Below are 18844 nucleotides of genomic sequence, written 5' to 3'. Positions count from 1 at the left end.
ATGTAAGGGAAAATTGTTGTTTCATATAAACATTGTTTTTATCAGGTTTATCATTCATCAGTTTTGTTATGCTTTAAAGATTTATTCTTATAGAAACCTTAATGAAAAAGTAACGATTTTAAACAGCATAAAATAAATCTCAAGAACTCATACTTTTTGTTATTTTCCCTTATGTGTGTATTTTATTTTTAATATAATTTTAAGATGATAAAATTATTGCATACTTTTCAAACTATATTTGTAAAAATATTTTAGATTTTATTACAGTGTTATAGTGTTCTTCAATGTATTAGTATATTTTTCTTGGATAATTGAAAAAAAATTACTTTGTGAATTGTTATTTGAAAGTTTAGACTTAATGTAAGTCAAAAAATTATAAGATTTCCTTTTGTTTTGAACTAAAACTGATTTTTTTTTCCTTGAAAAATGTCCATAGCTTTGTTATTACAATCGTTGCTTTATCTTTTGCATAGCTTAATATGTTTCGTTTTAAGTTTCATTGTGTTTGTAAATTACTTTGGCATTGAAACTAATTTTTGGAAGAAATTAACACTGATTGTTTGTTTGTCTTTTCTAAAAATTATGCATAATTTTACTTTTGTAATCATATTGTTGCTCTATCATTAGGGTAACTTCATAGTTTAGTTATCAAATTTAGTTGCATATGAAAATCTTGGAAAATGCTTAGTATGAAAGCTTTTAAGAAGAAAAAATAAAGCTGCATGTTGTTGTTTTTTTTCCTTCAAAAAATGGTGTTTAATTTTATGTTATGTAACGATCAAATTGTTGTTCTACCTTTTTTTTGTACTGATATGTTTTTCGCTAAATTTCATTATATATACAGTGAATCCTCCAGGAAAGACCACCTCTATTTACGACCACTTTTGGAAGGCACAGAATTTTTTCTGTAGACTTTTGTCAGGCTTCTGTCTATGTTTTTTATAAGGTACCTATTTTGTGAAAATTTAAACACAATTTGTGAAAATTATATTAAAAAATCAACACAAAATTGTGGTAAAATGAGAAAATATTTTCAAAAATTGTCACTACAAATAACAATCATTTATGACTAATTTTAGTAATTTTGTATATATATTTGCCCGATATGTTAAAAAACAATTTTGCTATTGTAAAATTTTGGGCTTAAAATTTTATCCAAATTTAAAAATCATTGTCCATAGTTGAATTTAATAAAAACATTCATTTAACAGTACTAGCACTAAAAGTTATCTCNATGAATAATTTTAGTAATTTTATATATATATTTGCCCGATATGTTCAAAAACAATTTTGCTATTGTAAAATTTTGGGCTTAAAATTTTATCCAAATTTAAAAATCATTGTCCACAATTGAATTTAATAAAAACATTCATTTGACAGTACTAGCACTAAAAGTTATCTCCATTATGAGAACATTTTCGACTGGGTCGTACAGAAAAAGTTTCACAGGAAGAAAAAATTTTTCATAAAAGAAAAGGTTTTGCTGGAATAAAATTAGAATAATGTTTAAAATAATAGTTTGACTTCCTGTAAACTTTACAGAGTTTACTTTAACTAGGAAAACAACTGCACAAAATGCTGTTAAGATCAAAAAAGAAAACACGAAAAAAATATCGAAACAAAAAATTTAACGAAACAATTCAGTAGATTAAAATGTATTCAAAATGTTTGTGTGAGGCTCTTATTTAGAGCGCTCTTTTTGATGATATGTTGCATGCATGTTGCACTAAAGACGATGATTTACTTTTAGAATTAAAAATTAAAATAGAAAGAAAAAATTCATTTTAGAAAAAAAACAAGCATCTCAAATAAACAAACTTCTTCCCACCTTTTAAAGCTTATTAATTTTTATGCTGTAAAATTACATGTAAACTTAAACAAAAAAAAACATAATTGCTTACTTACTTAAAAATTAAGCTTTATCATTCATAAGAGGTAAATTGAGATCATTTTTATCAACGCTAAATTTTATGCATCGATTCCTCTTTTCATGACGTCAGCTGAAGTAGCATATCCACACTAAGAAAATGACTGAAATTAAAATCAGTTGCGAAAAATCATGTATTTTCGATAACAATTTTGAAGTCAATGGAAGTAACCTCTAAGAACGACCCATCAACGACCATTTTACTGTCTGTGGAACGGTCGCTTCCGAGAGGTTTCACTGTATTTGATTTGTCCTGATATTTCTGCACCGATTTGTACAATATCATTAAATGTGTGTTGTTATCAATGATGTGAAAATTTTAACTTTAAAAATAAGTGAATAAAAATCTGTTATATTTTGGTAGAAATATTTATAAATTGTAACTAACTATCCTGCCATTTAACCAAAATTGTTGTTTACTTACCTGCTGAATTGATTAATTTTTCTTGTGAACAGAATAAAATGATGACATGTTTTGTTTCGTTTTCTTGGAGAAATAAATTGTGAAAATAATTGTAAAAATCTATTTTCCATTAAAATTGAAATAAACTTTGCATCTAAAGAATGGACAATTTAAAGTAAATTTTGTCCTCTTTCTAGGATTAATATACAGTCGAAATATTACGCATTAATATATGTTAGTTCACTATACCCAAATTCTTTGAAAAATGAATTTTTAGCATATGACAGCATTGTTGAAAAAAAATTTTACGATAGTACATAATGTGGCAGTTTTTAGCATTGTTGGAAATAATGAACGGTTTGTTTCTAAATTATTAACTGATTCAATAGATAATAAATCCAATATTAAAATATTTAATTGGTTTTAATTTTCGGTGGGAAAAAATGAGTGGTTTTTGATTGACTACTATTCAAATTTAATAAAATTTACTAATTTATGTATCAGCAAACGAAACCAATATTAAAGTTGGAGACATAAAAATAAAAAACTTAAGTCTACTATAAACGAACTACCAAATTTTCAGATATCCAATGCTCATCCAAGTCTTTATTATATCCCAGGTATATTGGATATCTCACCGTATGTTGGATTTGAAAGAGTTAACTTAATGCTTTGAAGATTTAAGCTGAATTAAGATTTTTTCTCCTTTAATAATTAGATCAATTTTCGAAAAATAAAATTTCTATGTTGCCCTGAAAATTTCTGAACAGGATTTAAAAGACTTTTGACTATTAAAATTATATCATTAGTTACTGCAATATAGGGATGCATAAGCTATGGTTCGGTAGCCTCTGTATTGTCTTAAACATGTACAGGGTATTCATGCACCTGGAGAGTCTTGAAAAATCATGGAAAGTCATGAATTTCGGTATTGAACAAAATTTGTCATGATTTTAACTATTTGAAAAAAGAAAATCCGGGATTCAGGTCACCTTTTAAAATGGAATATCCCCTCCCCCAATTTCATGGTGTTCTGAATATCAGAATTTGTAACAAAATCCGGACTCACAGTCATATTTTATTAAAATATAAAATGTTTTTATCCTGTTCTGTAAAAATTATGGTGTTCTTTCAAAAAATGAAGGAAACTACATCATTTACAGAGCTAATTATCTTTTAAACTTCTGAAATTCAGAATTTTTTTTATTTTATCAAATTAAAATTCTAGCTGAAGCAAGCCAGTCATTGGGCGAATTTTTTTTATTCCGAAATGAGAACAGAAAAATCAGTAACATTTCTTTCCATTCTGATGAACAAGAAAAGTATTTTTAGAATATAATTCTGCAGAAAATAAGAGAAAAAAATTGAATTTTTTTCAGCTATTTTATTGCTTTAATTCTTTCTTTAACTGTTTTTTAAATTTAAAATCTATAAGTATGAAGATACAGAGTATAACAGTTTTGGTTATACCTGTCATTTCAATTAATGTTGTTATAATACTTACTTTTTTAAATTTATTGTTGTATTTTTGTCAAAAATTCTTGGATCTTAAGTCATGGATTTGAAAATCTAAAATGTAGCAGGTACCCTGCATATATTAATAAAATGTCATCTGAATGGGGTCAAAACTACATGGCATTCTTACTGTGGGAGACCAGCAAGTGAGTATCTCTATCCTCATTGGTTATTGAAATATGGCATTTGCTTACATTAGCAACTGTTCTTGCCATTCTATTTTGAGTTAACCAAGCCTGTTAAGTATCAATTCTCTTAAGTGACACATTCTAAATTCCTTCGCAAAGAATCTTTCTCGAAGACTTCAATTCTTTCACTATATATTTATAGAGACTTAACACAAAGACAGACACGTAGCCATGTGGAACATAAACTGACTGTGCATCGAAGTTTTCTGGTACACAGAACAAAAATATATCAGGGTTACAATAAAATGTATAAACAAATAAGATATCATTAACTCCTGGATCAAGTATTGGGAGAAATTTGCCTTCGTGGAGGATTTTTGATGGAACTACCCCGCATTTGCGTTAAACCACAAAAACCTTCCACAATTATCCTGACGGCAAGGGGACTCTAACCGTGATCCGTCTACCACTGAGGATACTTTACGTCAGCACTGTGGTCGGTGCAAGCTGAATGCGGTCGTGGTGGACTTCTTAATGGAACGAACCTGCATTTGCGTTTACATGGAGAGGAAAACCTCCCACGATTTTCCTGACTGCAAGGGGACTCTAATCCATGATCCGTCTACCACGTCAGTACTCTTTCATATTTTATAACCGTCGTTGAACCGACCGACCCAGATTTGGGTTTACGACTACTAATGTTCAACTCCGTAGCCTTGTAATTTTGAATCAATCCAGAAGACAAGGAATCTCCTGGATCAGTACTCCCAGAGCAGTGGCGTACGCAGAATTTTTTCAAGGGGGGTGTTCATAATTTTCTGAAACTACTAAGAGAAATTCGAGTCTGTAATAAAGCACTATTATTTCCCTAATTTAGACAGCTAGATAATTTTGACTTTTTATTTAAACAACATTGTTTAGTTAAATTTTGATTTGATTTTTTAAGTTTAAGAACATAATGTAATATTTTCTGAAAAAAGTTTAATGTCATAAAAAGGTAACAAAAATNCCACTTTCACATTCATCAGATTTTGTTATGCTAGAAACGTTTTCTTCAACGGAAGTATCACATTTCTGTACAACAGTAAAACTTACATTGGTACTAGATGCTGTCACCTCACTAAGTTCAGGTCGTGATTTTTTCTCAAAGTAATTAAAAATTGTTAAATTCTAGCTTTTTGACATCCTAAAGATCCAAGAACAGCAAATATATATATATCACGTGATTTTGGTTTCAAAAGTACAACCCTATTATAGTAAATGTTTTTTCTGTATTCTGAGAAATACCATGTGAAAAAAAAGTAGGCATAAGGCACATAAAAATATATAGTCTTAAAAAATAATAGCTCGCATAATTTTTACTAAAATTTTTATTTTTGCCATTTTGTCTGAGCTCAAGGGGGGTGTTTAAACCCCTCCCTTGCGTACGCCACTGTCCCAGAGATATGATTTGTTATGGTAACATGGAGGACTTTGTGACTCGACTGATTTAACGTGCATCGGTCACCATTTTTCTACACGAGTAATCTTCGGCCGATGGAGATCAAACCCACGACCTCTTGGAAATGGGCCCAGTGCCCTACCAACCAAGCTATCCAACGTCAATACTGTGGTTGGTGCAGAATTCGTGTCGACCAGCCAACACTGGTATTCAAACCTGTGCTACCTCATTTAGAGGCGAGCGCTCTATCCCCTGAGCCAAAACGGCTCTTGGGAAAATTACTTATATTAATAACGTAAAGCAGTTCTTGATAAATAGAAAACGCTACAAGTTTCTTTTCTAAAATGAAAAGTCCCGCAGTAGACTGATCGTTAAGACACGGTTCCCAGCAGATCACCGAAGTCAAGCATCACTGGTTGTTACGGTCAGTGTGCGGGTGGGTGACCACTTGGATCAGTCTGCGTAGGGACCGAAAGTGTGCGGTATTAGTCCTCGTTAAACTGTGCTACCGTAAAGTGCTCGACTTCACGTGCAGATCGTTGGGCTACCGAAGCGGGGTTGCCATCCCCTCTGCAGAGGATCAAAATTGTGATGGCATTTCTTCGGATCATCCTTAGGGATGTTTCCCAGACCGTCGCCAATAGCCCATTGTGCAGCTCTAGTGCGACGTAAATTAACTACAACAACAATTCAAGAAAATATTGTTATTTCAGAAAATAACAATAGGGGAGAGTGGGGTCAATTGTAACAGGGTACGATTGTAACAGAGCAAAAATTTCGAGTGTCGGGTTCTAGATTTGGTTCCTGGGTGGCGCACAAGGTATATTTAATAAACATACATCTACATGTACATTTTTGAAATTTTTTTTTTAATTCCTTATCTCTCCAATTATACTTGGGTCTTTAAACTACAACAGTAAATATTCCTACTAGGGGCTGATGCTCTAGAATTTTGTGACCAGCCTGATCATTGCAGCAATGTGTTCAGTCACTGAGCCGTGATGGCTCAAGGGATAGAGCGTTCGCCTTCCAATGAGGGAACCGGGTTCGAATCCCAGCGATTACTGGGCCAGAAAACCATGATCTTTGGCCCAAAGTCAAAAATTACATTTTCAGCTAAAATATGTGCAATTAGTCTGAAATTATAGAACAATTTTTCAGTTTGTTGGATTAGTTAATACTCTTGACAAACTTATAGTTTATATCTTATCATTTGACGTTTTACAATGTTTGAATGACTTTTGAAACTTAGTTCCAAAAAGTTCCCCGAGGTAATTAGCTAAACATTTTTTTGTTGTTGTTGTCTTCTTTGATGTTTCTTCTTTAGAAAAAATCTGCCCCATTTTGCCCGTATTGCAAAGGTGGACTAAATATACCGAAAAACAAAAATTATGTTTGTTTGTTTTTCATGTTTTCGCGTTATTTTGTGATTAATTCGCGTTATTTTGTAATATTACCATTTTCAATATAAAATTACGAAAATTATTATAGTTTCATCGCTATATTTAATTATTTAATTTAAACGTAATTATTAAACCTACTGTATTATTTTTTTTATTTTTGTTAGCCATATTTCAGTAACCATTTTATTTTTTGGGGTATTTTTAGTGTATTTCAAAATTTCAACTATGAATTCAATTTACCTGCACATAAAAACTCCTAAATAAAAAACCCCAAATTTTGAAACAAANTAAAATTACGAAAATTATTATAGTTTCATAGCTATATTTAATTATTTAAACGTAATTAATAGACCTACTATATTATTTTTTTTATTTTTGCTAGCCATATTTCAGCCGCCATTTTATTTTTTTGGGGTATTTTTAGTGTATTTCAAAATTTCAACTATGAATTCAATTTACCTGCACATAAAATCTCCTAAATGAAAACCCCCAAATTTTGAAATAAATTTTATCGAAATACTAATTTTGGACACAAAACCTTGGATGCTGACCCACTGTGGGCCGTTACGAATTCCGTATCCTTCATACACCAACTGATGTAAAATATCCTCAGTATTAGTCGGAACAGGGATTAGAGTCGTCAGGCTAACCGTGGGAGGTTTTCCTCTCCATGTTACTCAAATGCTGTTTAGTTCCATCAAAAAGTGCACCACGAAGGCGAATTTCTCTCAATACTTGATCCTGGAGTTCCCTTGTATTCTAGATTGGGTTCAAACTTACAAGAATAAGGATGTGAACATTAGTTGTAGTTAACACAACTAATGTTCACATCCTAATGTCATAATCTGCTCAAAGACGGTTATAATGTATTCAGCATTACGCACAGACCACCTTTACTTCTCAGACTCATCGATCTAAAGCTGAGTTGACGCGATTTTACACACATTTTATTAATAAATAACTCATCTGACAGGTTTTTATAAATTGTAAATTGCTTAAGAAAGACAGAGAAAGTAAAAATAAATTTGCAAATAAAAATAGAATTATTTTTCAATAAATGGTGAGAAAAATTATAAAGGCTACACTCGAATATAAATAAGACAATGTAAATGAGAAAAAAAAAAATTTTTGATATCTTCAGTCGGTTTGATATGTGCTGATTAAAAAATTATTGTTCATAGTTTTTAAAATTCATCATAGTGGCAGCTTTCTGCTATAAAAAAAATAATAATATAAAATAAATAATTAAATCGAACACTTCATGGCTTAAAACCTATTTATTTGTTTTATTTATTTATTTTACATATTATTTAGGATAAAAAAAAAAACTACAAATAAAATTGAGCGTGATCTACCCCTCCAAAAAATAAATAAATAAAAAGAAATCTTTAAAGGTAAGAAAAGGAAAAGAGAAAATAAGAAGCTGTTAATGTATATATAACCTAAAAAAATTATTTATTCTTTAAAAAAAAACTACATTACCTTAAATGTTAGACTATGCGCAATATTTTTTTTTTTTTTGCGTGTGCATAATAAAATTAGCTGCTGATTGCGTAAAGATCATAATTTTAAGTGAATTGCATAAAGATCATCATTTTAAACCCTTGCGAATCATAAAAAAGTTCTTAAATTTGACTAAATAAGTCTTCTATTCATTATTTTCCATATTTCGTTTTTCTCTCTTTTCTTTTTATCCTTATTATGCTACATATATGTTACCGTTAAAGTATGAAATCCGTTATTTTATAGAATACCTAGTTATTCCATGAAATAACTGATCATGTCCGTTAAAGTGTAAAACTCTCTTGTATTTCATGGTTTAACTAGTTATTTCATAGAATAACGATCTGCAGCCCGTTAAAGTGTAAAATAATCTATTACANGGCACACTTTTAACGATTTCGAAATTTGACGGCACACAATGAAAAAAGTTAGATTAAAAGTTGTTTAATTACCTGTTATGCACTATGTTAAATAGTTCGTGATAATAATTTTGAATGTGAAATAAAATAATATGTACTACAAAAGCACGTTTATTAAGGGATTAATTTTTTCTTTCAACTAATTTTTTATTAGTTAGTAACAGTTATTTATTTTTTTGCTAGTTATTAATTGTTAGCTTGTTTTCTATAATTATTAACTGTTATTTTTTTGTGATTTCTTGTTAACTAGTTTTTTTGCTAATTATTAATTGTTAGCTTAATTTTTGTTTGCTATCCTTTGTTAATTTGCTTTTTATATATTTGTTTTTTCAGTTATCCTTTGTTAATTTGTTTATTAATTGCATAGCTTACTTTAATGAATAGCTCTTACAACATTTTTTAAAATTTTGTGTCATATACAATTTAAACATTTCCATCTTATTTTAAGATTGTCAGAGACAATACAATCGCCGACAAAGATGTTCACGCGGTTAAAGCGTGGAAAAATTATAAAAAGTATATATACGTATACACTTTCTTTAATTTAAACTTCATTCATAATAAAAAAAAAAAAGCCTTATAATTTTTATAGTATCATTTTTAATATTTGGCGGCACATAATTTGGCGGCACACAAAAGTGCCGCGGCACAGTGGTTGAGAATCACTGATATATACAGTGAACGATCGAAATCAAGAGAATGTCGACAATCACATAGTCGCGTTGGTGAATGTCCGAAATATTTGTTATATCCGATTTGATATTAATTTGTTCGTTGATATTATGTTCATTCGATACTTTAATATCTGCTGAGAATAGATTAGGAGAAATATCAGTGTTCGGAGAACCTTAAAAAAACATCGGTGTAAGGTATACCGGGCAGTGACACAGAATCTTAACAAAAACATCAGTGTATTTATTGTATACCTGACAGTAGCAGTTAACTAGACCTAGTATATATTTTGGGTCATTTACCAAAGCGACAGTGTGATTGTCAACAATCACCCATTTTTGTCACTCACAGTATAGAATATGAATTCCTTGTGCTCTTGATTATTTTGATTTATTATTAGGGGTAGATGATAAATTACATTTTTTGGTCGTTATTTTTTTTTTCAGGACATAAATTTTTATTTTGAAAATTTAATTTTTTAATTAATTATTATTATTTTTTTAATTTAAAAAAATTATTTCCCCAAAAATATTTTGACATAATTAAAACTATAAATGTAAAAGAATTCTTGGTAGAACTATTTTTAATTATAATGGTATTAGCAGAAATTTAGGGAGAATTAATATATTTGAGTTTTGCCTATGAGTGCATTTCGAACTTTGCCTATTTTCGTAAACGCGCTTTTCGAGTTGTGATCAGATTTAAAAAGTCACGCAGAATTTGCTACATTCAGGTGAGAAAGCGGAATTAATATTTTTAGTACGTTTTAAATTAATTAAAGCATTTAGGTTTTCTGGTTTTAAATATATGCTTTTAATATTTTACCTCGGCACTTACAGTTTCCATGACTTTGTTCTCCCCTTGAACTGGCATCTTCGTTATACATAGGACATTCGAAATGAAATCTTGCTCTTGGTCAACTTCAGCACCTTCTGTCCTACCTGGTGTCATCTTTGTGTGTTTAGCCTTTTAGTGAAACTTTGGTTTACCTTAGAACATTTTTAATCTTAGAGGCACTTAGCCTTGAAAGGAAGACACTTGAACTTTTAGTCGACTATTATATTACTAAATTATTCTATTAATCTTATTTTAGTCTTAATGCGGTTTTTCATATTTTACCATTTGATGTTTTACCTGACCTTACTTTTATATGTTTTACCTGCATTTTTGACACTTTTATTGTCGGTTTATTTTATCAACTTTGATGTTTTAAGCGCTTTTAATTTTTATACTGTTTTATTTTTATTTTATTTTTTCGATTTTGAGATTTTTCCTATGTGTTTCAATCTTTTTAATTTTGTACTTTTACTTTTCTGTAGTTGTGTAGTGTTCACGTGCAAACGGGTGAAACCCTTATCCGCAAACTCCTTCGGGGTTAGGTCGGTTACTATTGGTCTTAATTAAAGCATTAATTTTCGTTATAAAACCACGAAATATAAGCAAAAATGAAACTAAAATTCAGCAATTGCAAGATCTTATTCGATTCTTATCAAATTTTACTTAGTACATTATACGGGTGCAGTGCTATCAGTTTTAATTTTGCTTTTTTAACTAAAATATATCAAAACATTTGTAGTAAAGCTTTGTCTTATAGTGTTAAATACATTCTCTAAACGTTATCAAAAAAAAGACAAACAGTTTTACAATTTCAAAATTTCAACTTTTAAACTAAAGCCAACGTATCATTTTTACAACAATAAACTAAATTTTTATTTTAACACTAGCTAAATACCCGTTCTTCGTACTCGGAGAATAATAAAAAAACTAATCAGTACTAAAAAACATTTCGAAATCGTACACAAAACTGAAAGGCATATATCGACACAATTAAAGAGATTAGTAGAAGAACCAGGTAAGCGACATTTTTAGAAGTATTCATGAATCAGTGAAAATAATATAAAATGGTTGCATGCATATCGGTATGATTAAACTAATAGAATTAATTCCCCTTAACTTTAATATTAGCATAATTAATCCACATATGTTTTCCGTATGCTTGCATGATTTTTATTTCAAGTTAGGCAATGGTAAATAAAATAAGGCAAAGAATTATTAGTCCAGTCTTCCAATAAATTGTTGTTAAAATAGTTTAGATACCCCTTTTTTCGTATCCTTCTCTAAAAATGTCACTTACCTAGTTCTTTCAGTAAATTCTTCAAATAACAAAGCTAAAATGTTTTCAATTTTTGTTATAGATTTTATTTTATTTTATAACCGCCGTTGAACAGCCGACCCAATCCGTCTACCACTGAGGATATTCACCACTGTGGTCGGTGCTAGCCGGATGCGGAATTCGTATCGACCAGCCATCGCCGGGATCGAACCCCGGTTCACCTCATTGGAAGGTGAACGTTCTATTCCCTGAGCCATCGCGGCTCTTTGTTATAGATTATTATTTGTTGCCGATGGCTTTACAGTACGTTATTAAATTGAGCAAAATTCGTTTTTTGTCGTTCATCACTTGTCGTGCTTAACAGCCAACTCGTGTACCACTAATTTTTTCCCTTTCAAGGGGTTGTAAGATCATCAATATTATAATAATCACCAAATATATCAATATAATGCATTATACCTATATTAATATATTTGGTGCATAATCTTTTAACGTTCTAGTTTGGGACAGTGGCAGCAAACAAAATTGTAAAAACAGGTAAAAATTTTTGATAAAAAAACTTTGATAAGGCGACTTGACTCTGAAAGTCTTTGATAAGGTTTTCAGAACATGACTATTACTAACGTATGCCAACAAACTTCCATCATTCCATGATGGAAAATGCTACATTAATACTATGATGGTTAACCATCAAGAGAAGTTTGACTCTCATGGACCAACAATCCATGATTATCCGTGATGGTTAAATGGGAATTCTTGTTAGTTCTCAGGAATCAATGTTACTCAATCTCAGGAATCATCAAAACAATGTTTTTTTTTATTTTTACGTCGTACCATTATATAAATCATTCCAAATTTCTACATTGGGATTATGGTTGTTCCAACATTTGATTTCTAAGAAAGTTTGAAGGAAATTCGTGATGGTTCAACATGAACAAACCATTAAAACAAGTTGCTATTCTTAAATTGGACCCTCATAAATTAGTCCGAATTCCTACATTGAGGTGATGGTTACTTATGTTAGTTACCATCAAGAAATATAATGGTTCCTGATGGAATTATGGATGGTTACCTTCAAGATTACGTTCATCCATCAATGGAAAACCATCAAAAATTTTGACTTGTTGCCTGCTGGTCTTGTATGTGCATTATTATCAGCTTATTTTAAATTATCTTTAATTAAAAATTTATTTTTATATGAATTTTTCAGAAGCAAACATGGCATACGTGGTCCAAAAGAAAGCCACCAAATTTGTAGAATATTTACCGATGGAAATACCACTCGATAAAGCGAATGAAACTATTGTTTTGGACTATTTTAAGCCATCCGACTACGATGGTTTGTACGAAATATTTAAGGAAGCAATAGACGAAGGTCAGACTTATCCGCAAGATTTTATGGATCACGGACAGTTTGAAAGGTACTATTTATCTGACGCCGTCTTTGTTGCCAGATCCACGAACGGGAAAGTAGTAGGAGGTTTCTACGTTAAGCCTAACTACCCTGGTCGGTCCTCTCACATTTGCAATGCCGGATTTTTGGTGCACAAACAACAACGGAGGAAAGGAATCGGCGAAATTCTGTTCACCAAATATCTCAAAATCGCCAAGGATCTGGGGTACGAGGCGAGCTTCTTCAATTTAGTCTATGCCACAAATCAAGGATCGGTTAGACTTTGCAGAAAATTAGGTTTTAAAGAAGTCGGAATAGTGCCCAAGGCTGGAAAAATGAAGGACTTGGGATATGTAGATGCGTATCAGTTTTATTACGACTTCTCCACTTTCGATGAAGCAACTGTATAACTGTTGTTAATAAATATTTTTTTTTAAAATTCTAAAATGTGCTGTTTCTTGCTTTACTATTGGCGATCAAAATGGGCTACAGGTGGCGTAGAGCAGAACTCTCTACCTATGGAAACACTTCGCATGCTTTCACCATTAGCGAGTGGAGAGTCATAGAAGGGGAAAGAACGTTAGTTTATATCCTGATTTTTTAAACAGATTAAAATCTTTTAAGGTAGGAAACTGTATGAAACACAAAACTACATTAAACATAGTTCTAAAAGAAAGCGTTGTGGAAATTTAAAAAATATTTTTAACAATTAAATACCAAAAATATCCTAGTACATTCCTATACAGCTGAAAAGAGGATGGGAGGGAAGGTCCAAATGCATGGAATCAGATGCCGTATTCGAGCGTTGCGATCGCCTACTTAAATTAAAGGGAAAGAATATGCGACAAATCAAACATCAGTTATAGACAATGGAAAAATAGATTTTAAAAAAAGTCGGAAATGGGCCTGAAAAAGGAGAAGAAAAATATCAATAAGCTAAATAATAAATTTATTATTTTTAATTTTTTTTTTACATAAAATGTATTATTTTACTGATTTCTCTTAGCTTAAAATTTGTAACGGTAAAATTCAATGGTCGGAAAAACTACATTATTCTTGTAGTTTACTACAACTACATCTAAGCTTAGTTACAAATGTGTAGCTCATTTACCACTTTGATCAGCCTACGTTGGGACCGAGGGTAAGTGATATCGGCCCTCGTTATACTGTTCTACCCGTAAAGTGCTCGACTTCGAGCACAGGCCGTCGGGTTACAAAAGCGAAGGGGCCATCCCCTCTGCAGAGGATTAAAGTTGTGATATCATGTCTTCGGATTATCCTCGGGGATGTTTTCCAGACCGTCGCCATATAGCTCATGGTGCAGCCCTATTGCGACAAAAATAAAATACCTACCTAAAGTTAGACAAATCTATAAAAGTACATATTTTGACATTATGTTGGTGTTGGCCTACATTGGCATAGCTCTGAGGGCATTACGGTTTGAACAATTTAAATTGCCACTCCACAATTTTAAAAGTCAGGAATACAAAAAAAAAAAAAAAAAAAAAAAAAAAAAAAAAAAAAAAAAAAAAAAAAAANAAAGAAAGAAAGAAAGAAGAAAAAAAAACATGTAAAAATTGTCTCCTTCCTCAAAAAATTGACACTTTGCATATCTGCATATACGATGTTATAAATCCAGACACCAAACGTAAATAAAAACAATAGAACCTTTGCAATACTCACAACACAATCGTCAACAACACAATCACAAATCAAACACAATCGTCAACAACACAATCACAATCGTCACAACTCAAACACAATCGTCAAAAAATGTAGTAGGAATTTAAGTACTATACGAAATTAAATGACTAAAGCGTCAAATTGCAATAGCAGCTGAATTTAGAATAGTAATTTTCTCTATCTTACCAAAATGTCAGGGGTCAAGCTAACGAAGCAACACTTGGAGAAACAATGCCTTCAATGTTGAAACTAGCAGACTAAAAGTAAATCACTAAGACAATCGTTAAGTGTTAAGAAGTCAGCAGAGAAAATCCGATTCAAAAATAGTTTTGCAAATACGCAAAGGGGAGCAGTGAAGAGTTAAATGATCCCAAATACTTAATAACAATTTTTCATTGATGAAGTTGGACATTGTCGATAACTACTCTACCCGCAATTCTAAGCATGTTTTAAACTATTATAATAAACAAACCAAAAAATTTAAAAAAAAAAAACCTCTTGTGATACAACACAATAACCTAGCTAGATTAGTACTACTAATTCAACTGCTACTTCAAAAGTGTAACAAGGCAGCTTTTTTCCCTCTCACTTCAGAAATACCATGAATAAAATAAAAACGATATAAATTTTCAAAATCCAAAGTCTGAAAACCAGAAAGCAACTTTTAATTAAATGTGTTATTAAAATAAATAATTGATCAAGATTCAAAATTAACATTATTCATACAAAATTGAAAAAAAAAATTATTAAGGGGTAAAGAACTTTATTTTTAAGATTTATTAATATCCTGATTTAGAAATCAAGAAAAAAATTCATGAACATTTTAAAATGCATTTTCATTTATATGGTATTAACATGAAAAAAAGTATTAAAAAATAATAATTCTTAAAATATTAAAAAAAAAAATTGCAATTTCAGGATGATTATTATTAAAGAAAAGTTTTTTCTCCCATGTGTGTTACAGCATTCTGTTTAGAGTCTATTAATATTACAACCCTATCAGCAAAATAACCTCGTTGTCCCAATAAGAGTTCAAAGAGCCATTATTTTTCCGACCTGCGTAGAATTGTTCAATTCTCCAGACATTTTACAACCAATATAGGCCCAATATAGAATTGTCAGATTTACCCTATATTTTATATTCATTTTTCAGTCAATATAGGCTCTATAAAGGCCGATATTGGCACTATACCCAGGGTTGCCACAGTAAAAAATGAACAAAAATAGTTGCTTTTAGTAGCCTCAAGCATGAAAATAGTTGCCTGAACAGGAACAAAAATTTATCAAAAATAGTAGCCAATTAATTAAAATTACAGCTTAATTGTCAAATACTATGATTAGGACTGGGTGATGTCAGAAATTTTAAATCGTGATACATCGTCAGTTAGACATCGCAATATAGCGATTTAGCATATGTTCAAAAATTACTTATGGGAAATCTTTACATCAATCAAAAATAAATAAAAAAGAATAAATCTATTACAANAGCAGAGTTGCACATGAGAGGGCAAAAATCTCACCAAACCCAGTTCAGTAGAAGCACATGTGGATCTGCAAGTATTTCATCATATATGCAAAATGATTAGCTCTTTCATATGCTAAGGACAGAGGAGACGCCAAAATAGATTTTGGTTGAATAAATTGTGAAAATGTTGAATAGAACAATGTGAAAAGCAAGCTTTGCATAATACATGGTGAAAATCGACTTAATAAAGAAAAGAAATCTCATTTTCGAAAAGGGAAAATTAAGCCCTTTTTAAAAACACCCAATGAAAAAAGCACCTTAAGGGGGCTTTTAAAAAATGAAAATCGAAAATAAGCATCTTTAAGCACTTTTTAAAAATGCTACGCACTTTGAAAGCAACATGCAAAATTTGCAGTAAGTTACATTTTTCTCATAGCCATAAATAAATTTTGAAACAATCAAGAAAATGGTTACAATCAAGTTCAACCTTAAAATAAGACAATAGTTGAAAGTGAATAAAAAAAAACCCAGGATGACCAGTAAATTCTTTCTTTCACGTATTCAGGGTTGCCACAGTAAAAAATGAAAAAAAAGAGTTGCTTTTAGTAGCCTCAAGCATGAAAATAGTTGCCTGAACAGGAACAAAAATTTATCAAAAATAGTAGCCAATTAATTAAAATTACAGCTTAATTGTCAAATACTATGATTAGGACTGGGTGATGTCAGAAATTTTAAATCGTGATACATCGTCAGTTAGACATCGCAATATAGCGATTTAGCATATGTTCAAAAATTACTTATGGGAAATCTTTACATCAATCAAAAATAAATAAAAAAGAATAAATCTATTACAAAAGAAAATATTAATTCTAAATATATTCTGCTATGACATCAATATCATTGCTTAATTTTTTCAATTAAAATAATAAAGAAGTCAAAGTAAAAGCAAACCCAACCTTTATTTCATTTTTCTTAAATTAAAAATGATTTAAGATTTATTGAATAAAAATAATACTGTAACAAAATATTTTACATACATGCATTAAAAATGAAAGAAAGTGGAAAACTAACCAAAGGAATGTTCACCTTAGAAATGAATTTTTTTTTTTTTTTTTTTGAATTATTTGTTGGAAAAAAACCCATGCTTTTAAAACATCATTAGACCCTTTCTTATTTAAAATAATAAAAGGTAGTATTAACTAATGGTCAAATTCTGTACTTAATAAATGTAAAAATATTCTTACTTATTTATTATTATTTTCTTTTTAGAAAACAAAATCGACTAAAGATTTATTTGTTTAAAAATGATACTGACTATCTAACAAATTATAACAACAAAATTATATAAATTATACTGACTATCTAACAAACAAGTATTGAAAGAATTTAAATAAAAATTTAAAAAAAAAATACTTTAAGTACTAATGTTAAATTATTAAAAAGCGTCAAAACATTACTAAACTCTTTATTTAATTTTTAAAAAAATATTTGTTCTAACTAATAGCCAAATTTTATAAAACTTTATTTTCATTTTCTCAAAAATAAAAGCAAATTAATTAAAGGTAAGCTTTGTTTGAATTTTTTTATAATTAAAAACGATTGATCAAATTATTATACTTACCTACATTTAATAAATTTAAAAAAACTAACTTTTTATAACAAAGTTAAATACAAAATACCCCTATTAAATTGTATCGCTTAAAATGAAAAACAGAAGTTGAATTTAAGATAACAGCGATTGTGCAGAAATTGCAAAGTAACAGTAGGTCTACTAAAAATAATTGACAAGAATCGTTAAACCCAGACAAACAAAAAAATGATACGAAATAATGCAGAATGAAACGATCGCTAAGTAGCAAAAGTCTCACTGAAAATAATTTACTAGGAACCCGACAAAATAAAATGCACAATGATCACAAAATGACTTAAATCCCAATTAAAATAATCTTCAAAAAATGCAAAATCCCAAAGACAAAAATGGACTTAAAGAAACTATGCATTGCGTTTTATATTACAACACTGATCCTCGCACGAAACCGGGAGTTCTGATTCAATTCGCTCTTCATCATTCAACATCACGAAACTAACATCATCTTTATATATACGTATATGTATATATATAGCAAAACGCTATCTACACCTCTGCAGCTAGACAAAAACAAAATCGTCAGTATGGTAACAGCGTTAGCCTAGTCAAGGATCCTTGCACATTAAATCGTTAAACCGCGATTGTAGTCTTATTCCGGCAGCTTACATCAGATTTCTGATGCATCGCATAAAACGAAAGTCATTACATCGACCTACCGATGTATGCGTTAAATCGTTATACATCGATTTATCGCCCAGTCCTAACTATGCTCCAATTAAAAAAAAGTTTTGTACAGTCCGCAAAATAAAAAAAACGAATCACCCTGAATAACTTTCGTTCTAATGATCGGATTTTCACGAACTAAGTGTCAATCTTAATGGTTCCTGGGGGTGACTTCAAATATGCTAATTAATTAGTGCTAACTATTAATTAAGTTACGAAATCAGACGTACTTTCTCTGAATAAACATGTATTTTTTTTTACATATTTGGATTCCTAACCTTCAAAATATAGGGGGTAGCCGCAATCTGGGAAATGTGGTCCCCACAGTTTGGTCAGGAGAGCGATCCAAAGTTCGTACCCCTTAATGTTAATTTCGCTTTTTGCGTTTTCAGTCATATTTTCAAAACTAATGAAGCAATTCAAAAAAAATTGCACCCACTCATAAAACTCATTTACCCAAAGATAATT

General features: G+C 30.3%; 1 protein-coding gene across 1 annotated transcript; it reads left to right on the top strand.

Annotated features, from left to right (window-relative positions):
• The first annotated feature begins 12707 nt into the window (after nucleotides 1–12707).
• On the top strand, nucleotides 12708–13364 carry LOC107452353 (uncharacterized). The gene has a single exon (XM_043049401.2). The coding sequence runs from the start codon at nucleotides 12722–12724 to the stop codon at nucleotides 13325–13327; it is 606 nt and encodes a 201-aa protein (XP_042905335.2). The 5' UTR covers nucleotides 12708–12721; the 3' UTR covers nucleotides 13328–13364.
• Nucleotides 13365–18844: the final 5480 nt, after the last annotated feature.

Source organism: Parasteatoda tepidariorum, chromosome 7 (genome assembly GCF_043381705.1).
Source record: "Parasteatoda tepidariorum isolate YZ-2023 chromosome 7, CAS_Ptep_4.0, whole genome shotgun sequence".
In the NCBI taxonomy this organism is placed as follows: domain Eukaryota; kingdom Metazoa; phylum Arthropoda; class Arachnida; order Araneae; family Theridiidae; genus Parasteatoda; species Parasteatoda tepidariorum.
This window is presented reverse-complemented; position numbering and strand designations above follow the sequence as displayed.

Bases quoted from the DNA above. Each gene is read 5' to 3' on its own strand.
- LOC107452353 (XM_043049401.2), top strand. From the start codon at position 12,722: ATGAATTTTTCAGAAGCAAACATGGCATACGTGGTCCAAAAGAAAGCC.